This window comes from Balaenoptera borealis (genome assembly GCF_965194805.1).
Source record: "Balaenoptera borealis genome assembly, chromosome: 3".
Lineage (NCBI taxonomy): Eukaryota > Metazoa > Chordata > Mammalia > Artiodactyla > Balaenopteridae > Balaenoptera > Balaenoptera borealis.
In genome coordinates, this window is record NC_138866.1 from 115,632,130 (window position 1) to 115,650,957 (window position 18,828).

At 41.9% G+C, this 18,828-nt stretch overlaps 1 protein-coding gene and 1 long non-coding RNA gene across 11 annotated transcripts in view; one reads left to right on the forward strand and one right to left on the reverse strand.

The window, feature by feature from the left end:
- MAP2K5 (mitogen-activated protein kinase kinase 5) overlaps positions 1 to 18,828 on the forward strand; it is a 263,618-nt gene that overhangs the window by 225,383 nt on the left and 19,407 nt on the right. For all 6 annotated transcript variants that reach the window (XM_082383386.1, XM_082383387.1, XM_082383388.1 and 3 more), the window contains one exon: positions 2,431 to 2,476. In XM_082383386.1, the coding sequence (XP_082239512.1) occupies positions 2,431 to 2,476 (46 nt within the window). The remainder of the gene's footprint in view (positions 1 to 2,430; positions 2,477 to 18,828) is intronic.
- LOC309624847 overlaps positions 11,337 to 18,828 on the reverse strand; it is a 55,976-nt gene continuing 48,484 nt past the window's right edge. For 2 of the 5 annotated variants that reach the window (XR_014242148.1, XR_014242150.1), the window contains exons 2-4: positions 15,493 to 15,620; positions 14,579 to 14,689; positions 12,619 to 14,153 (exon numbers count right to left, since the gene is read on the reverse strand). This is a non-coding gene — a long non-coding RNA (uncharacterized lncRNA). Of the gene's footprint in view, positions 12,361 to 12,618; positions 14,154 to 14,578; positions 14,696 to 15,492; positions 15,621 to 18,828 lie in introns of those variants that run through there. The other 3 variants (XR_014242147.1, XR_014242149.1, XR_014242151.1) reach the window with 3 other exon arrangements.

The window sequence follows — 18,828 nt, forward strand, 5'->3', positions numbered from 1 at the left end:
CACAGGATTTAGATCAAAGGGGCCCTTAGAGTCTCTAGGCAACCCCTTGTCATTTTACACCTGAGGAAACAGGCATTTTTCTGCCAAGGGTTCTTTTCCAGCCTTCTGCCTTTTTCCTTCCCATAGAATGAAGTTTTCTTTTATTACCCCTTTCACATTATCCACCTCTCCCCTATTCAGAAGGACCCATGTGGTCTTGGAAGGCCTAGTTGCTCCTCTGCCATCCTTCTGCCCTCTCCCTCACCCCAGCATGGAGAGAGAGAGAGAGAGAGAGACGGAAACTGGGGGCAGAGAGATGACCACCCCAAAGCAGGAGACAGGACTAACTAGCAACTGTTCTGGACATTCTGGAACTCCTTCATAAGTACCTTTACTTCTCTTTCCCTCCTTCAGTCAAAGTCCTTATTTCATCACCCCTTCAGAGTTGCGTCCACTAGTGGAAAATGAGCCCTTCATTCCTGTGGTGCCACAAAATGGTGCATTCAGGATTCCTTGCTAAACCGAAATGATTGTACGCTGTCCCCTCCCCCTCCCCCCACCATGATCCATCTGATGATGCCGCTAAAGTGAAACCAAGAAATATTCCTTAATATAAATGTCAAGCTTTATCACCTTTTTGACTAAATGTAATATGTTACCTCTTAATAAAAATGTCTCGTGTAGTTTATATTCCATAGGAGAATATGTGGGGAAAAGAATTTTAACCCCCAACTTCTAAAATTTTTATTAACACTGTTTCTGTTTATTTAAAATACTTACATAATATTCCGTAGCTTGTAAAAACTGTTTTCACTCTGCAAACATTTTATTTCCAAAATATGCCATGTTGGAAAAAAGGGTACGTATTGGTTAAACACTAGAATCCTAAGCTCATTAATATTAGAGCCATTATCTAGAAATATGTATCAGTCTCTCTTAATTTCCTTTACATGAAATTCCTAGAAACAGAAGTACATGATGGGAATACCCCATTTTGAAATGCAGAAATTGAAAAATAAACCGTGCGACTTCCAAGCTGCCTGGAGCTCCAGGTTTTGGCATCACCCGCTCCGAGATGTTGGATTTGTGCCGTGACTACCGTGCTTATCCCACTATGTGGTCTGAGACCAACCTGGGGGTGGGGCCCTTTCTGAGCAGAGAGGGAGAAAAGCAGATAGGGCTTTGCCTGCCTTCTGTCCAAAAAATTAATCAGTTGTTATATAAAAGTTTTATGGAGACAGAGGGAGGGATAACCTGTGTTGAAATTTCCACAGATGTCAAGCCAAAACAGAAATGATAGTGGGTAATAGCCTTGTTTTCCCAAGAGATACAGCTACTTTGGCATGTCAGATTAAGACTGTTACCAACTCCACTGGCGAGACAGCTTGAATTACTTGCTAATGGATGCAGTATTTGAGAGGTGCATATGGTTATTTATAGGGAAGGCAAATGTCCTCGATGTCATTAATGGTTCATAACTACGGTTCTTGTTTACCAAATGATCATTAGATCTCTGTACTTAAAAAAAAAAAAATACTGTCAGTAAATGCAGAGATTGTATGAAGGGTTTTTTTTTTCTTGCTTGTTTGAGATTGCCTTATATAAAAAAAAGTGTCTGTGTGATTTTCCAAGTAATAGAAGCAGCAATCTCTTTTCATGACTTCATCCCACAGATACTCTGAGTTCAGTATAAATCGGCCATCAAGTAGGCAGCTTACCCACAGTTACCTCAGTCCCATGACTGGGTGCTTCATCACCTAGCTAAGTACATGCTATAGCTACTAATTATGACTATTGCACGTAAGATGAAATACTTTGCAGGAGGAATGTGATTCTTTAAGCAGCTTAGACAAACATAACTTTCCCACAGCTGTTTAATGAATTATCAACTTGCACGGTAGCCAAAATAAACGAAAGTTGAGATAATGTAATAACCCATTTGTAGTTTTGTAGCATTATCTAGATACCTGACCTCTTTTATATATTACTTGTCATTTGGAGTAATAACGAAGGAATGAGATGTTTTCTCATTTGACCTGATAGTCATGTTTCTTTTCTTATTGTCTTATCCCAGTTACCAAAAAAGAAGTATATTGTTCCCTAAATTTGTTTGAAATGAATTGATAACTGAGTCAGGAAACGAACATTGCTGCTTTTTTTTTTCACATTAGTTTCAGAAGTAGAATTAGGATAAATTTAAATTCATTCTTTATCTGTATTGCAAGAGTAACTCCCCCCAAAAAATCTTTGTGTTTTTGATTCATGAGGTTCCCCCAAAATCTGATTAATTGAAGGCCAAAATAAAAGAAAGGGAATACATGCTAATGATTTGGCCAAGAATTGAACATGATGAATTTTGAAAACATTCAAATTCCAGGAGAAATAGTCCATGGTGGAAATTATAGCACAAATTTACAAGTGATATAGATAATATGAGTTTTTCTCTTACAGCATGAGAAAACAACCAAAAGAAAGGCCAGCACCTGAGGAATTGATGGTAAGTAGATTTTTTTAGTTACATTAGAATTCTCCAGTTACATATCTGTGCTTAACATTCTGTTAAAAGGACCAGAATGGGATTTAAAGCATCCACAGACTCAGCAAAGCCAATATTATTTACTTCCTTTCAGTGGGTGCTTTTGAAGCTCACATCCTCAGATAGTAGTTTTCACTTCTTAAAAACCCATCACCAATTTGAAACTTAATGCAGAATTCTTTTCCTTTGCCTCACACTCAAGGGTCACAAGTTAATCTAGGTTACTCCTTGTCCTCATTTGCTATTATAGCCTCTCAGAATTCAGAGGATTGGTAACAGAGAAGATAGTCAGCATATTAAGTTTTTAGTACAGTCCTACAGGAAATTCTGAATGTGGCGTGGAGTCCTCTTGGATTCATGTAGAATGAAATTAGATTGGCTGCAAAAGATCAAGTTAATGTGAATCTTTGGTCTTTCCTCAGAAAGAGACAACTACAAGGCTGCAAGTGCTGTGTTCTCAGCTCCAAGGCCGCTTTCTTTGATTGCAAATGACAGTTTTTAGTCAAGCAGGGAGAGGAACAGAGACGTTCCCTAACAATTCCCAAATGGTCATTTATTTAGTGCAGATTGTTGATCTGACAACGCACAAGCTGTTAGAATAACGTTAGCGTCAAGCATTAATAAATAATAATTATGGTCTACTCTTTCTAATGTTTTGCATACCATTCCCTGTCTTTACATTATTGCAATCAGGACAAATTCTGACTAGTTTTCTCTCATCACTTTAAATAATAATCATTTTAAAGATATCGGTTCAAAGGTTTGTAGCCTTTGTATTTCATCCTTATAAATACACTAAGCACCCAAACTTCTGTATAATACAGATTTCATCCCCAAATATAAAATAGCCGTATGTTTCCCTTTTATATCATAAGTGCTTTCCAGGAAGGTAGTTTTCTTCTTCATGTTACCCCTGGAGCAAAATCTCAGTTTTCAGGGTAGTTTCAAGTTAAAGTTCACCCCTAAAACCCCTGCAATTTATAACTGTGCAGGTTTCATGTGTAGAATAAACTGGTCTTTTTTTTTTTTTTTTTTTGATTGGGGGGTGATCTCTGATGGTTGGGAAATTCATGCAGTTAGTCACATTTGAGGAAACTTGGAACAGGTTCTAGAGATGGAGACCCATTTACCTTGTACATTATCATGCTATGGCTGGATAGCTCAGCTATTAAAACAAAGGAATAGGGTTTCATAAAACAGGTATCTATTTGTAAATGCATGTTTCAATGCTGCAGTGAGTTGGCCACTTATAAATAAAACATCTGCAGATCATACATACACTCATAAATGCATCCGGATGTATGTGTTGGTAGGGAACACGACTCCAGGGTGGCAAGTTGTAAAGATAAGGCTGAAGGGTGAGTCCTTTCAGTGCCTTGAAAGCAAGCATACGTGGCTGTCTGTGTGGGGAGAGAGATGAGGAATACGTATTTCGATATATCTGTTTACAACTATACACCCTGGTGTGTGCCGTCCCATATTTTTAATTAATAAATATCAATAAATCAATAAAATACAATGAAAAATTGTCACAGGAAGCACCATCCTATACTTAATTTAACATTATTTCTAGTACTGCTCACAGTTTGATTTAAATGAGTTTATTCCCCTAGGTATAGCAATAGTGAGGCACCCCCTGGCTTAGTACAGGCTCAGTGAGGGGGCAGGAAACAATGGAATGTGTATGAGGCTCCTGTGGTCACGGGGGTTGAGCCCTGCCCTCCTTTGGCCAAAATATTGGGCCCAGAAGGGGATAGGAAAGAAAGTGGGCCGTCCCTGGCTTGAGGAACCTGAGTCACATCCTAGGGACCCCCTTAAGAAACCAGTCTCTTTATTCCTTCCAGCATATTAATAGCTTTAATTTTTCCTTTTCCCTCTCCATCTACAACCTGTTTGGTGGTGCTCCCATCTGGAAGCTGAGAGCGTCCTCTGGAATGCATGAACTGTAGAGCCCACTTGTCACTGGGGTGGGGGGGTCGGGGGGGCCTGCCTTTCACAAAAAGAGCGGTGTATCTCCCAAGCGTGGTGACTCCAGCCAGCAGGGTACCAACATGGTCTGCACAGCTTGGGCCACATCAGCTGTGAGGCCTGCAGGATTGTTGAGGTTTCCCTATGTGCCTGCATTTTGCAAATCAAAGGGAGAGCATCAGAGGTGAAGTCGGGTGGAAATATTGAAAGTTACAGATTTGCCATCACGGAACTCTTACGTGAACTTGGGTGTGACCCTGACCACCAGTGAACACAGCAAGTCCCAGCCTAAGTAAATCAGAATGCAGGGAGAGGTGTGCCCAAACACCCTCACCTCTGGGCCTGGGCCTTGCACTTAGCAGGCACTCAAGTGGTTTTTGTAGTTTTATTTGGTGGAGTCACCTTATACACCAAAATACCCAAGTCTTAAAAATCATCATCTTTGCAATTTTTGACCATATCATTCTTAAAGATGACATGTAAAACTCAAGTTTAGACGCTAGAGGCTATTAAAATCCCAATGTTAGAACTCATTTAGTTGTTTAGCTGTTTAATTCTCTCTGCTTTGCGTGGTTGTTCCTAAGATGGCTACAGTTTTTCTGTTCTAAGTGGAAATGTTTTAAAATTGGACGAAGAACTTCCCTTAATGCTCACATTTGGGGGAAGCCAGGGTCCACATGAACCGGTACCGTTTTCTGGCACGTAGCCCTTAAGCTACATAAAGAATTAACTCAGAAGTCTCATCATCGGCATCCACATCATCTTGGGAGATCTCAGAACCAGGCAGACAACTGATTCAGTAGATATTTATAGACCATTATGTGCAAAGTCCTGTGCTAGACTCAGCAGAAGATGCAGGGTAAGCTTCACACATACAGTGTTGCAGGGGGTAGGGCAAGTGTACAAATAATTAGAATAAACTAAGTACTATAAAAGAATTGCAGAGTTCTGTGGGGATCCATATGGGGAAATGGGGAAAAGCTATATCGAGAAGGTAGCATTTGAAAAGGGCCTTTGGAGGATGGATTGAATTTTAATAGAGAGTTTGCAAGGGGTCATTCCAGGCAGAGGAAAGGATGGGCAAAGCATGAGTGTGTCGAGTCCCCAAACCTTTTCAGAGCAATGTGAAACCTCTAGTGTTTGCTGGAACAGAAATTCCATTGACATTGGCCTCATGGAGTCACAAACCCACAAAGGTAGAGTTCAAATAGACAATATATTCACCACCAGCTGGGCAATCTGTTAAGAAATTCCACTTCTAATAGAAGGAACCCTAGTACCCAGGTCTGAAAACTTTGACTTGACATAGAAGCAGCACACCCACCCATAAGTACCTTTTTTCTTGAGTTAATTCTTTTGCATGGACTCTATTCAGTTATAGGGAAGTCCTTCATCCTTGGGGAAGATCTGACCTTTCTCCAATTCTTTAAGAGTTATTGCATGCATCAGGAGTCAGCTTTAAACCCAGCAAAGGAAAACAAGCCACGCAGGCAGCCCAGGAGCATTTGGCATGCTGACACAGCAAGACAGATAGGAACCCCACATACACTCTTTCTGTTCCTGTGACGATGATTCCGTAATTAAAGAACCCACTTTTAAATCACTCTGATGTAAAGCACAGGAAAGACCTATATCAGTGCTGCCCCAGCTCTGTGACTGAAGACCATCAAACTTAGAAAAAAGTTTCCAGGCTGTAGAAACTCTGAGGAGGTGGCAGACGGTGTTCAGAGGCTTCAGACAACCAAGCAAACATGTCACAGCTTATGTGGGAAAAGGGCAGCTTCTGCCAGTCAGAAAGGATTGATGGGATTGCAGCAAGAGGGGAGAGGACGGTGATGCGAAGGCGGTAGGGGAAGTTTCCCAAAGTGTCAGTCATCAGATTGAGGGAAGCAAAAAAGTAAGAATCATACCCCTGCACTCAGGGACAGAGACAACCTGAGGTGAAGGCACAGAGATGGAGAGGTGCGTGGCTGGCTTGGCTATTCAAATTATATGTTTACATATTTTTAAGTAAAAGGGACAGGTGAGCAACCTTACTCTATAGACCATTTGCTTGTGTAAACCACAGAGAATTCCTTCTGCCGAATTAATCTTCCTTTCGGGTTCTGTTGTAGCGAAGGTCAGGCGGATTTAGCAGGGGAGCTTCCTTTCCCTTGTCAGCAGCTCTCCAATCCCTCCCCACTTCTGTGTCTTCATCTGCAAAATGAAGGGGATGGACCAGATCAGCAATCCTTGACCTAGGGTCTGTGACTTCAGGAAGTCTGTCAGAGCCCCTGAAATTACATCCAAAATTGTATATGTATGTAGGGATTTGCATTTTTTTAAAGAAGAATTCATGGCTGTCATCAGTTTTTCAAAGGGGACCGTGACCCTAAGTGATTGTTCTGCTCTCTCACTACCTTCCCACTCTGATAGTTAGAGCTCTGCAGCCAGAACAGGACAAGCCTCTGAGGAGGGAGGCATCATTTGGAGGGTGAAACGCTTGCTTGGGGGAAGGGAAGGAAAGGGAAGGGCCCTCCCTGTGGGACTCGGCAGGGCTTCCCACCAGCTCTCAGGCGGCCCTTTAACCTCTCAGCCTATCCTGAACGTGGACCTTGACTCAAGCAGCGAAGGTGTGGGCCATGGGCTCCTATGCAGTTACAATTTGGATTCAGAGCGCTGTAGATCCTTCTATGCATTTAGAGTGTTTCCAAAAGGTTTCCATGTCTAAGCTCTATTTAATGGAATCTATGCATAGTAAGTAATCAGGTCAGAAGAAGCAGCATCCCGGTTTGAGATCAATCGCTGGCTAATACTTTAGCTAGGCCACTTTATTATCTCATGCTGATCCGATTGCCATTCTCCTCCTCCTTTGTCCCATGCACTTTGACTGTGGTAAAAGTACGTATCACATACATATTAAAAACATATACCCATTCTATCTGTATGTAAATGCATGAGGCACAGCTGGATATTGCAGAGGAGTTTGATTTACTAATAGTTATTATCTGTTCTAGCTGTTCAGTGGCAGAGAGAATTTCAGAGAAACAAGCTGGCGCAGAAATTGTCTTTATGCTATAACTATACTGCTTTAGTAATTGTTTAAAAACATGGCTTTTCTCCTTAGGTTCTAATAATGCCTGTTATTTTGTGTATTTCCTTGTACATTCCAGAGCAGGGTGTCCTCGTTTAGCATTTCCTTAGCTTTGGTTTTCTATCCAGGCGCCTGAGAAGAAACACAGAGTGCAGTTTGCAATTGAAATTTGACATTTTGCTTAGAAAGCAAGTAAATAGTGGGACTGGAAATACAAGAGAAGCAGGTGTGGGTCTTGAGGGAGGGGTGTCAGTTATAATCAAAATAGTGCTTTTAGATTTTTTTTCCTTCGTCTAAATCCCAGCAGCTGCAAACTTGAAGGCATCTCATTTCTCAGAGAAGGCTTTATGTATTGAAGGTGGTATTGTTTGGGGGCTAATAAACACCCAACTGCTCCAGAAAAATCTGTTTAAACATTTAATTACTTGCAAAGAGATGTTAACTTGTTTAATTCCTCTAAATTAAATTGTCACTGGTAGCTTTTCTGCTTATCCAAACCTGATTGTAATTACATTTTCAGATAGATTGGTGGGTTGTTCTCTAATGTTAATCAAGGTATGTGATAAATTGGGCATCTGCATGGTCCCTTTTAAAATCGGAAGAACCACCACATTAGGATTTTTCTCTCCAGCACTCAAATTCCGGTGTGACTTCTGGGTTTAGACCAAATGGCTTTGTTCACCATTGTGGGACCCAACCCCACAAAATGCATGGGACGATTAAGGAGATGATTTTATGCAGGCACTTGCAATAGGGAGAATGTTTATTAATGAGGAATGTCTCAAAGCAACTGGAGGGGGCCAAGGTTATAGAGGCAGGTAAACAAGGGAGTCATCCGCCAGTCTTACGGAAGTCATGAGGAAGGATGGAAAGGGGTCTTATCTCTGTGTGAGCAGGATGGTCCTTTGTAGCTAACAAGAGAGTAGGGAGATTCCTCACCTGTTACTCCTTTCTGGGAGTGCAGGGCTCAGATAAAGTTCAGCATTATCACCTCATTCTACTAACTGGATCAAAGATGAGTTCCGGTTTATTTTGATCCAGGGCTTACAGGTGTCCTAAGTACAAATATGAGGAAAGGCACATTTCCGCAGCCCCCTTGCATAGTGCTCACGGACCACGTGCTTGCAATCTAAGCTTTTTAAGATACTAATGATGGTTTATACCAAGGGGGGAGGGGGGTGGGTAGGATGAATTGGGAGATTGGGATTGACATATATACACTATTAATACTATGTATAAAATAGATAACTAACGAGAACCTACTGTATAGCACAGGGAACTCTACTCAATGTTCTGTGGTGATTTAAGTGGGAAGGAAATCCAAAAAAAGAGGGGATATATGTATACGTATAGCTTATTCACTTTGCTGTACAGTAGAAACACAATATTGTAAAGCAACTATACTCCAATAGAAAGTTTTTTAAAATAAATATCATATAAGATAAATTTTTAAAAAGATACTAATGATGGTTTAATAAGCAATTCTGAACTTGGTGGCAGTTTAGTACCTTTAGCTAGTTTGTTGCCTCATATGGAGCATGTTTTAAAATAGACCGTTAGGGCCAGACTTACGTGTGTGTCTGGCTTCCAGTTCTTGCAGACATCAGTTATGCTTTTGGTTATTCATTTGGAGGTGCACATCAGCTTATTGGCCAAGGCACCCCAAATTTGCAGGGGGAAACCCTGGATAGGATTGAAACTTCAACTAAATATTTTCTTCAAGCACAAAAGGCATCACAGAAGCCTGGGGGCCAGTTGACAACCATGTAATGATTTTTTTTTTTTTTTCAAGTTCTAAAGGCCATTAAAATCATCTGTTTGTGTCTGCTTATAAATAGGAATCCACTAGTAAGAAGTTGATTTTAGCTTTTAATTGCACATAATTACAACGGCAGAATCACTGTCTGGATGCTTGAGATCACAATCAGACAGCTTTAATTTGAATTTTTGATGACACGTTAGCACTTCAGCAAGAACAGAGAGATTGTAACCCCAGAAAACAAGCTTTGTTTTTCCATAGACGTGACTGCTTAATCTCTTCACGAGACTTTAGCAGATAAATACATGTGTGTTAAGTGTGTGTGTATTTGTATACATGCACATAGCAAGAGGGATACAGATAGATAAAATCTGTCATTTCTTGATCATGGCGATCTGACAGTTTTAATTTCCCAGTTTAGGATAACTTTTTTCCTGCATCAGTCAAGTCAGATCTCTTAATACGGCGATGATTTGCCTGTTTAAGATTGCGGTTTTTTGAACTCCTGCCTGCAAGGCTTCTTTCTTGTTTTACTGGACTGACTGTCATCTTCCCAGAATCACATTTCAAGGCACAATAAGCTGCATAGACCACAGGAACGGTTTGGTTACCTTGGATGCCGTAAAGGGGATCAGTGGGGCCGCTTTTCAGTGTTCTGCCACATTGACAGCGGCTAAGCTGGCTCTTTAGAGTATGTTGTACATTCCTTCCTCCTTTGACGCTACTCAGCTCACAGGGAGTTTCTGTTATTTGGGTGATGGCCTCAGCTTAGGATTCTCTCCTCTCTGGTGTCCTTGAGCTTCTCCATCCTCCTCCCTGCAGCTTTCCCTACTCTTCCCCTTCACAGTGCTTGCTCCCTTCTCGGAAGCCCTCCCCCATTTATTGCCTCTAACTTGAAACAGCGATTAATTACATAAATTATATATTCGTGGTAGATTCACAGATTGGTTCATACAGTATGGTGATTCCTAACTCGGGCAACTCATCAGAACCATCTGAGTGGGTTTTAAAAAAAAAAAATGCCTGGATCTCAACCCAGATCAAAGAATCTCTGACATTTGGGCCAGGGAGCAGATACTGGGGTTTTTTGTTGTTTTTAAAAGCTCTCCAGGTGAAACTCACTGGTTTGATACCTTTTTTCTCCAACTAGATTGTAAGTGCCTTGAAGGAGGAGCATGATCTTTAATTCAGTTCCTAGCTTGGTCCTATGCTGCTGTCATTCAGGCAAGTTCTCTGTTCTGATTAAAAGAAGAGAAACCACTATCGATTATTCTTTGCATGTGCCATTTGTGTTCTAATCCGTTTCAGTAAAACACTGTACTAGACATAAAGACAAACAAGACATGTCCCTTGTTCTCCAGGAACTCAGAGTAAAGTTGAGGAAACTCACCCAAGAACAAGCCATCCTGGACTCTGTGATATTCAGTATAAGTTAGGATGGCCATATTAGAACTACATGGTCTGATCAGAGGTTTTTGTTCGACTTCCTGCTATGAGAGGTCATGTGGGTAAAATCATTTGGCGCCAAAATAATAGAATTTCTAGGACGTTGCAGTGTTTGCAGGGATACCATTCAAAGCTTTTAACAACCAGTATAGCCAGACCAATCAGAACAGGCACTAGGGTTTGGCTGTACACCCTGGAAGTACTGGAAGAGCAAGAAAGTGTAAAGCAGGCCTTGCTCAGTGGCACCTGTGATCTTTGGCGTGTGTTCTGACCACTTGGGAATTCACCTTTGACAATTAAATCCAAATCAAGAGGTCATTAGAGAGTCAAGACTTAGAGGAGACCACCTGGGCAGCACCGTCTTTGCCGGGTTAGATTGATGGCAGAGGACCCCAAGGTCTTTATCAGCATATCAGATGTGGGCCACCCCGTGCCCCCCAGCTCTCGGGGATAATGGATTAGGTTGAAAAATCTGGAGACAGCCACTTGTGGGGGAAATACAAAAGGATCCTGAAGCCCAGTCTCTGTGATTTGGGAATCGCCGTTGAAAGCAGCCAACTTGTTTTCCTGTGAGTACACTCCAATAAATAGATGCAATTCTTATCAATAATTAATGAGTCTAACCAGGAATTTCAAGGGCTGGAAAAATATTAGAAGCCTCCTATTTACAGTTGTAACCAGCTGGATTTGTTTAATGGGTTGTTTGCTTTTTAATTTGTAGCAGTTTCGAGAGAGACCTTTGGGGACTGCGAGTCCGGTGGTTTCAGTGAGGCCTTTTGTAGATACACGGCTATTTGGGGGCCACATCTGCCTGCAGATAACTTGAGGTTCACTTGGCCGTTTAGAGACTGCAGAAAGGCGGTGGAGACATTTGGGCCTTCTGTCCTCTATTCGATTTTCAAGATTAGAATTAAACATTAGGCCGTGGTCTACCGAGAGACATTTGCCAGAGTGTGGACTAGTTTCTTCCCAGTATCCTGGTTTACCATTTCTCTGTTCTCTTAATATAAATGGTCACTGATTCTGAAGTAGGAGAATAGGTACCATTCATTTATTCGTGCAAAGATTCCCTTGCTACAAATAAAAATGGAATTTTCAAATGTAACCCGATTAACTCTTAATTGTATACCAATAGCCTCTGTGTGTCTCAGCTCCCTCAGAAGACTTCTGAATGGCCTGCATCTCTTTTTAAACTTGGGGTGGGGGGGTTCAATTAATAGCAGGACTTTCTAATTGTGGGATTGTTGTGGAGTTGACAAAAATTTGTATAAATAGGGTACATTTTTCCACTTAAGAGGGCTGTGCTGAGACATTTTTAATTGGATTTTCATGGTGATTGACAGCATTTGATTATGACAGTAACTTTATTTGGCTGGACTGCTTTAGCCTCTTGTTCAGATTTTTCCATCAAAGCTCTTTTTTATCCTCTGAATCCCCAGCGGAGCAGCAGTCATTGTAGAAGAGCCTTTTAGCACCTTTGTTGTAGCCATCCCTGGTGATGATTGGGCCCAGCTGGTAGCAGATAAGAAAATGTTCCTTTCACAAAGAGGCTGTGTCTCCCGCCTCTGCGGTTTCAATAATTTTAAGAGCCCCCAAAACCTGTTGAGGATTAGAAGTAGCTTTAGATGTGAAATGAGTGTTAAGTATTAGTAATCGGGAGATTAGGGCCCCAGGGACAATGAGAGATAAACAACTGCAATTAAGGCAAATCTGCCGATGTAAACAAAATTTAGCAGAAACAGATGCCCTAACCATTTTAGGGGATTGATTTGAGGGCACCAAGGAATCGATTTTTGTCTTGTTTACACTTTCAAACCCCTGTGATATACTGGAAGGCTAAATATTTCATACAGCCTGTTTTTAGTTAATTTTTTTTTCAGCGCCTCACAGTAGGTGCCTCTCTTCTCGCAGTGACCAGGCCTGAGTTTATTCAGCATTCACAGGGAGCAGCTAATTGTCTATGAAGGGCCCCCATGTTTAAATGGGCTTGACAGGAATTTAAATTTTGTTTCAATCAACCCCTGTGCTCACAGCCTGCTCCAGTTTCTAATTTTTAAATTAAACATGATTTTTTTTTTTTTTTAAGCCACAGGCTTGCCTCTGCAATACTCTCGCTCTAACTCTGGGGAAGGCAAATCGGCAACCCTGGAATGCTGGCTTTTGCAGGGCCTGAGGCACCAGCTCCAGGGCTGGAAAATTCTTTCTCCAAAACGAGCTTTTCCTTCCCCTGTCGGGGAGGTAAGCAGAGCTTTGGCTGGGCAGCTCAGCTTCCTGCCTTCAGAAATGGCCCCCTTTCCAGCTCTCCTGTGCAGGCAGCAGTGCGCATCATCTGGAAAGTGGGTTAAGTACCAAAGGAAGGCGTAAGGCTAGCTTTTCGGGGGCTGGCTGAATTGTAACCCATTGCACATCTAGTGCAGATTCGTATTTCAGCAGCCTTTTCTGCCCTTGTGCGACAGGGAGACAATGTCAGACCTGTGCGTCTCAGTACGCACTCACCGTTTTTCTTTGCTGAGTATCTGCTCTGGGTAGAGCATCCAGCCTGATGCCGAGGAAGCAGTCAGCCCTGAGTCCTGCCCTCAACCAGCTTACAGTCTAGCAAGGAAGATGAGGATATGAACAGCCAAGCACAGGATAGATTGTTAGAGTCGCCAAAGGCCCTCCCCCACCTGCTCCTGCCCGCCTTCGGCTGCCCCTCCACCTCATGGCACTCCTGTACACGCAGCCTGCACTCTAACAGTCCCCTAATGCATGAGCCTCACATGGCCATGTCTTTGCTTGTGCTGTTTCTTCGGCAAGAATGCCCTTTCCTCACGTCCACGTGGTGAACTCCTACTCAGCCCCCAAGACTCAACTGGCACAGCCTCTGTGAAGCTTTCTCCGGCCTGCTTCAGTAAGGTTGCTGGCTTTCTGTTGTATGTCACCCTTCTTTCTGGCAAGTACCTGTATCAGTGCACTTTTCACACTTTGTGGTGGTAACTTAACAGCCCATAAACAAGAGGAAGAGATCACGTCTTCTTTATTTTGTATCCTCAGCATCTAGCCCAATCCCTAGCCCCGAGTTGAACGCTCAATAAATAGTTACGAATTGAAATGATATGAATTTAACAGGTACAGTGAGTTCTGGGGAAGGCAAGATTTCTTCCAGCCATGAATATCTGGGGAGGCTTTGTGAATGGGGTGACAAATGAGCCAGACCTTGCAGGACATTGGGGTATTTATGTGAGTGTATTACTTTCTGCACACATGTGAAACACAGCTTAGATCCAATATCCGTACTGGTCAGAATCCGTACTACACCTTATTTCCTCTGAAATTACTTGAAAGAAATTGGAGCAACAATTGTGTACAACTTGGGGCTGCAGATAAATTCAGAAAGGCTTCTGATTTTTAACCTTAAAGAAAGAAAAGATTTATTTTAGAGAGAGAGAAATTAAGCTAAACAGATAACATTTTTAAAAACATGCGTTTACAGAGTTCTTTCATATACACTATCTCATCTGACCTTCACACAAACACTGTAAAGATTATTCTTACTCCCATTTTACTGATGCATTAAACTGGGGCTCAGAGAGGTTAATTGACTTGCCTAGAGTGACACAGCCAGGAAGAATACAGGACTGTTCTGTACTACATCAAAGCTAATATCTATTGATGCATAGTGGACAGGGGGTTGTTACTGTGGTTGTGGGAATTTCAGCTAAGTCAGGCCATTTCTAGAAATCCAGAACAAAACTAATACAAACGCCCCACAAAGAAATGTGTAGAATTTCAGCAGTTTGTGCTTGTGAGACCAAAAATGCCCTTCTAGAATGCTTACTCAACTCACTCCTTATAGTCCCCTCCGCCTTGGCCTCGTCCAGAATCTGCAGGGCTGTGGTCGAATCAGAGAGCTTGTATCTGGACACAGCGGCCGGGGCCTGGCTGAGGCCTGAACCTCAGTGCGAACAAACCAAATAGGAAGAGAGAAAGTAATCACCAGCAGTTTGCACCTGTCTGTTAGTTGGTACTCTGAAGGGAAGCTGTGAAAATTTGTGAGCTATTACTGCTTTTTGGTTTTGTCAACCTGTAGCAAAAACTGAAGGTGTAGTATGTTCTGCAATTTATCTGGCCACAAAACCTTCTCTCATTTTTAGTTCTACCATCGCGATTATAGAAGTGAGTGGCTTCTAAGAGATATTACTCTTTGAGTTTGGGAGAAATTTCTTTTAACTCAGCAAACCTTACTGAGCACATTCTATATGCAGAATGTATTGCTAGGTGCTATAGTTCAGTGCTACTCAAATATGGACAGTGGGGGCTTCCCTGGTGGCTCAGTGGTCAAGAATCCGCCTGCCAATGCAGGGGACACGGGTTCAAGCCCTGGTCTGGGAAGATCCCACATGCCGCGGAGCACCTAAGCCCATGCACCACAACTACTGAGCCCACATGCCACAACTACTGAAGCCCATGCGCCTAGAGCCCGTGCTCCACAAGAGAAGCCACCACAATGAGAAGCCTGCGCACCGCAAGGAAGAGCATCCCCCGCTCACCACAACTAGAGAAAGCCCGCGCGCAGCAACGAAGACCAAAAATAAATAATAAAATTTTTTTAAAAAGGTAACTGTACTTAAAAAATATATATATATGGACAGTATGCTAGTGGTAGTATCTGAACTGTTTCTTGAACACACGATGAGGAGTTTGTACCAGAATATAAGTCAAGCGTGTCTCAAAGTCTTCTGTTTAACTCACCTGACATTTTTTTGTTGCAAAACTTCCTCAGTGAGGAAGCTGTGTGCTGATTTACTTTGTGGCATAGTTCCTTATGTTCTGGCGAACTAGTAGCAAAGGGCTCCCAGACCATTACTTGAGTTGCACAGCTGTAAGAAATACAGAGGCTGATGAAACACTAATCTTGCCCTCCAGGAGCTTATGGCGTGGTGAGGAAACCATTGCATCCTCTGCAGCTGGCACGATACAAGGCACAAAGTGGCTGTTCAATGATCTCTGTTGAATAGATGATCAAAAAGAACTAAATAAAAGGCAATCTTCAGAATGGGAAAAAAAATTATAAACTATATATCTGTTAAGGGGTTAATATCCAAAATATACAAAGAACTCATACAACTCAATAGCAAGAAAAACAAACCAATTTTAAAATGGGCAAAGGACCTGAATAGATGCTTTCCCAAAGAAGATATACGAATGACCAACAGGTACATCACTAATTATAAGAGAAATGTAAATCAAAACCACAATGACATATCACCATATGCCTGTTACATGGCTGTCATCTGGCTGTCATCAAAACGACGAGAGATAACAAGTGTTGGTGAGGATGTGGAGAAAAGGGAAACCTTGTGCACTGTTGGTAGGACTGGTAAGGCCACTATGGAAAACAATATGGAGGTTCCTCAAAAAATTGAAAATAGGACTACCATATGATCCAGGATTTCCGTTTCTGGGACTGTATCTGAAGGAAACAAAAACACTATATCAAAGAGAAATCTGTACCCCCATGTTCATAGCAGCATTACTTACAATAGCCAACACATGGAAACAACCTAAGCGTCCATCAACAGATGAATAAATAAAGAAGTTGTGAGATCGATAGATAATGCACAATGGAATATTATCCAGCCATAAAAAAGGAAATTCTGCCATTAGCGACAACATGGACGAACCTTTAGGGCATTATGGTGAGTGAAATAAGTCAGAGAAAGACAAATGCTGTATTATCTCACTTATATGTGGAATCTTTTTAAAAATTTCATAGAAAAAAGATTTGTGGTTACTAGAGGTAGGGAAGGCAGAATTGGATAAAGGTAGTCAAAAGGTACAAACTTCCAGTTACAAGATAAATAAGTACTAGGGATGTAATACACAACATGATGACTGTAGTTAACACTGCTATATGATATATTTGAAAGTTGTTGAGAGTAAATCCTGAGTTCTCATCACAAGGAAGAAAAAAACATTCTTTTGTATGTGTGTAAGATGATGGATGTTAACTAAACTTATTGTGGTAATCATGTCACAGTATATGTAAACTCAAATCATGGTGTACACCTAAAACTTACACAGTGCTGTATGTCAGTTATATCTCAGTAAGACTAGAGGGGAAGAGAGAACTAAATGATATAGATGCCAAACTGATGAGTGCCTTAAGAGACATGTGAACAAAGTAGCCAGGTCACACAGAATAGGGAGCTAGACAGTGATCAGAGTCCGTCAGGAAGGCAGACGGGAGACTAAGCCTGCAAGTGTCCAGGCCGGCACAGGCATGAGAGGAATCAGAAGAGCGAAAGCGCAGGCGTGGAGTCATGACCCCGCTCATTTCTGTAACCGTGGTCGTAGGACTGGAAAGGTGTGTGGCTGACAACTGGCAGGACGTACTTTGTCCTCTGAATGTGAAGTCTGCAGAGGCTGAAGATGGGCTCTAGATCTTGCAAGTGAGTCTGTCGTGAACAAGAGACAAGAAGCGACATGGTGAATTGGAAAGAACATTGATCTGGGTTATCAGAAGATAAACTTTCAAGTACAGCCTCTGCCTCTTCTGGGTAATCAACAGTTACTTTTTAAAAATTTCTTTTAAAACTTATTTATTTTGGCCATGCCGTACAGCTTGCAGGATCTTAGTTCCCCGACCAGGGATCGAACCCGTGCCCCCTGCAGTGGAAGCTCGGAGTCCTATCCACTGGACCGCCAGGGAATTCCAATCAACAGTTACTTAGCTTACCTGAGCCTCAGCTTCTTCATCTATAAAATGGGGGGGGTAGTGATACCAATCTTGAAGGGTGGGGTTTTTTTCCTATTAAAATAGGGTTTGTGAAAGTGTTTGTAAACTGTAAAGTGCTAGACATATGTGGGGACACTAAATCAGCCTCTTTGGGTCATGACTTGTCTCAGCTAATGTTCCTGGGCATGTCTGACCAGTAGCTTCTTGAAAGACAAATATGTTTAGTGGAGCTTAATGCAACTTAAATATACATACGTTGGGCATTTGTAGCTAGTGTCTAATGAATTGGTAATTTTTTAAGGATAGACAGACCTCTGTGAGTTACTCTTCCCCAGGCATTAGGAAGTCTTAACTTTTCATGTCAGTCCTCTAGTATCAGTATTATGAACATCTTGTTGGAGGGAATTATTATGAAACAGTTAATAACAATTTGCTGTCTGCATCTTTGAGGTACTGTGATGGGTTCAAAAAGGAATTTAAGAACCATCCAGATCTTCAAGGAGCAGACTGGACACATCCATAGGAGACATTTAGAGAAGGCAGGATGAGTTGTGTGCTGCTGACTTGCACGGTGTGAGGACTCAGGACAGGGTGGCCGAGGGTGGTCAGAGGAGGCATCTCAGCTCCAGCCAGAGCTGTAAGGATTTGTCTGAATATGGAAATTAGAAAGTGGTGGCTCAGCAGCCAGCCAGCTCTGGAAGGGCTTTGCACACCGGTGAGGAGTGTGGCTGCAGGAAGCTGCCATTTGTTCTTAAGCAGGGCAGTGGCCCAACCACAACAGGCAAACAGGCCACACAGGACTGATCTCTGCTTGCTCCACGTGGACCAGAATCTGTGGCTGGAACTGATTTATAAATAGGGATGTCCTAACCCCCTGGCTCTTTCTGAAATTCTATGAAGGTCTCCAGCCAAAAGAATAGGAAGCCAAGTTCAGAGCCTGTAGCTTCTTGGCAGCATGTCATTTGTCTCTCTCTCTGCATCTTCTTTTCAGTGTCCTTTCTGTCACTATCAGGGAAAATCATTAGTATGCTAATCTAGCTAGCCGTCATTTTAACACTGACCTTTGCTAACCTGCCTTTGCAATTTCAGGAACTACGTTTGACTTCTCTAAAAGTAACCTTAAATTGTAGTCTTGTAAGAATTCCAGAGCTGTATCCTTCACTCCTTCTTCTAATGAGGTTATGACCAAATGCTCATTATAATTGCTTTAGACTCCTTTTAATTTTCAAGCTTATTAATCATAAGAAGAGTTATTTAAAATTGCATAAATTAATCTTAGATTAAAAGCCCATCAAAGCCTCGAAACAATTAAGAATAAGTAGGATTTCCCTGGGGCAGCAAGTTTTATT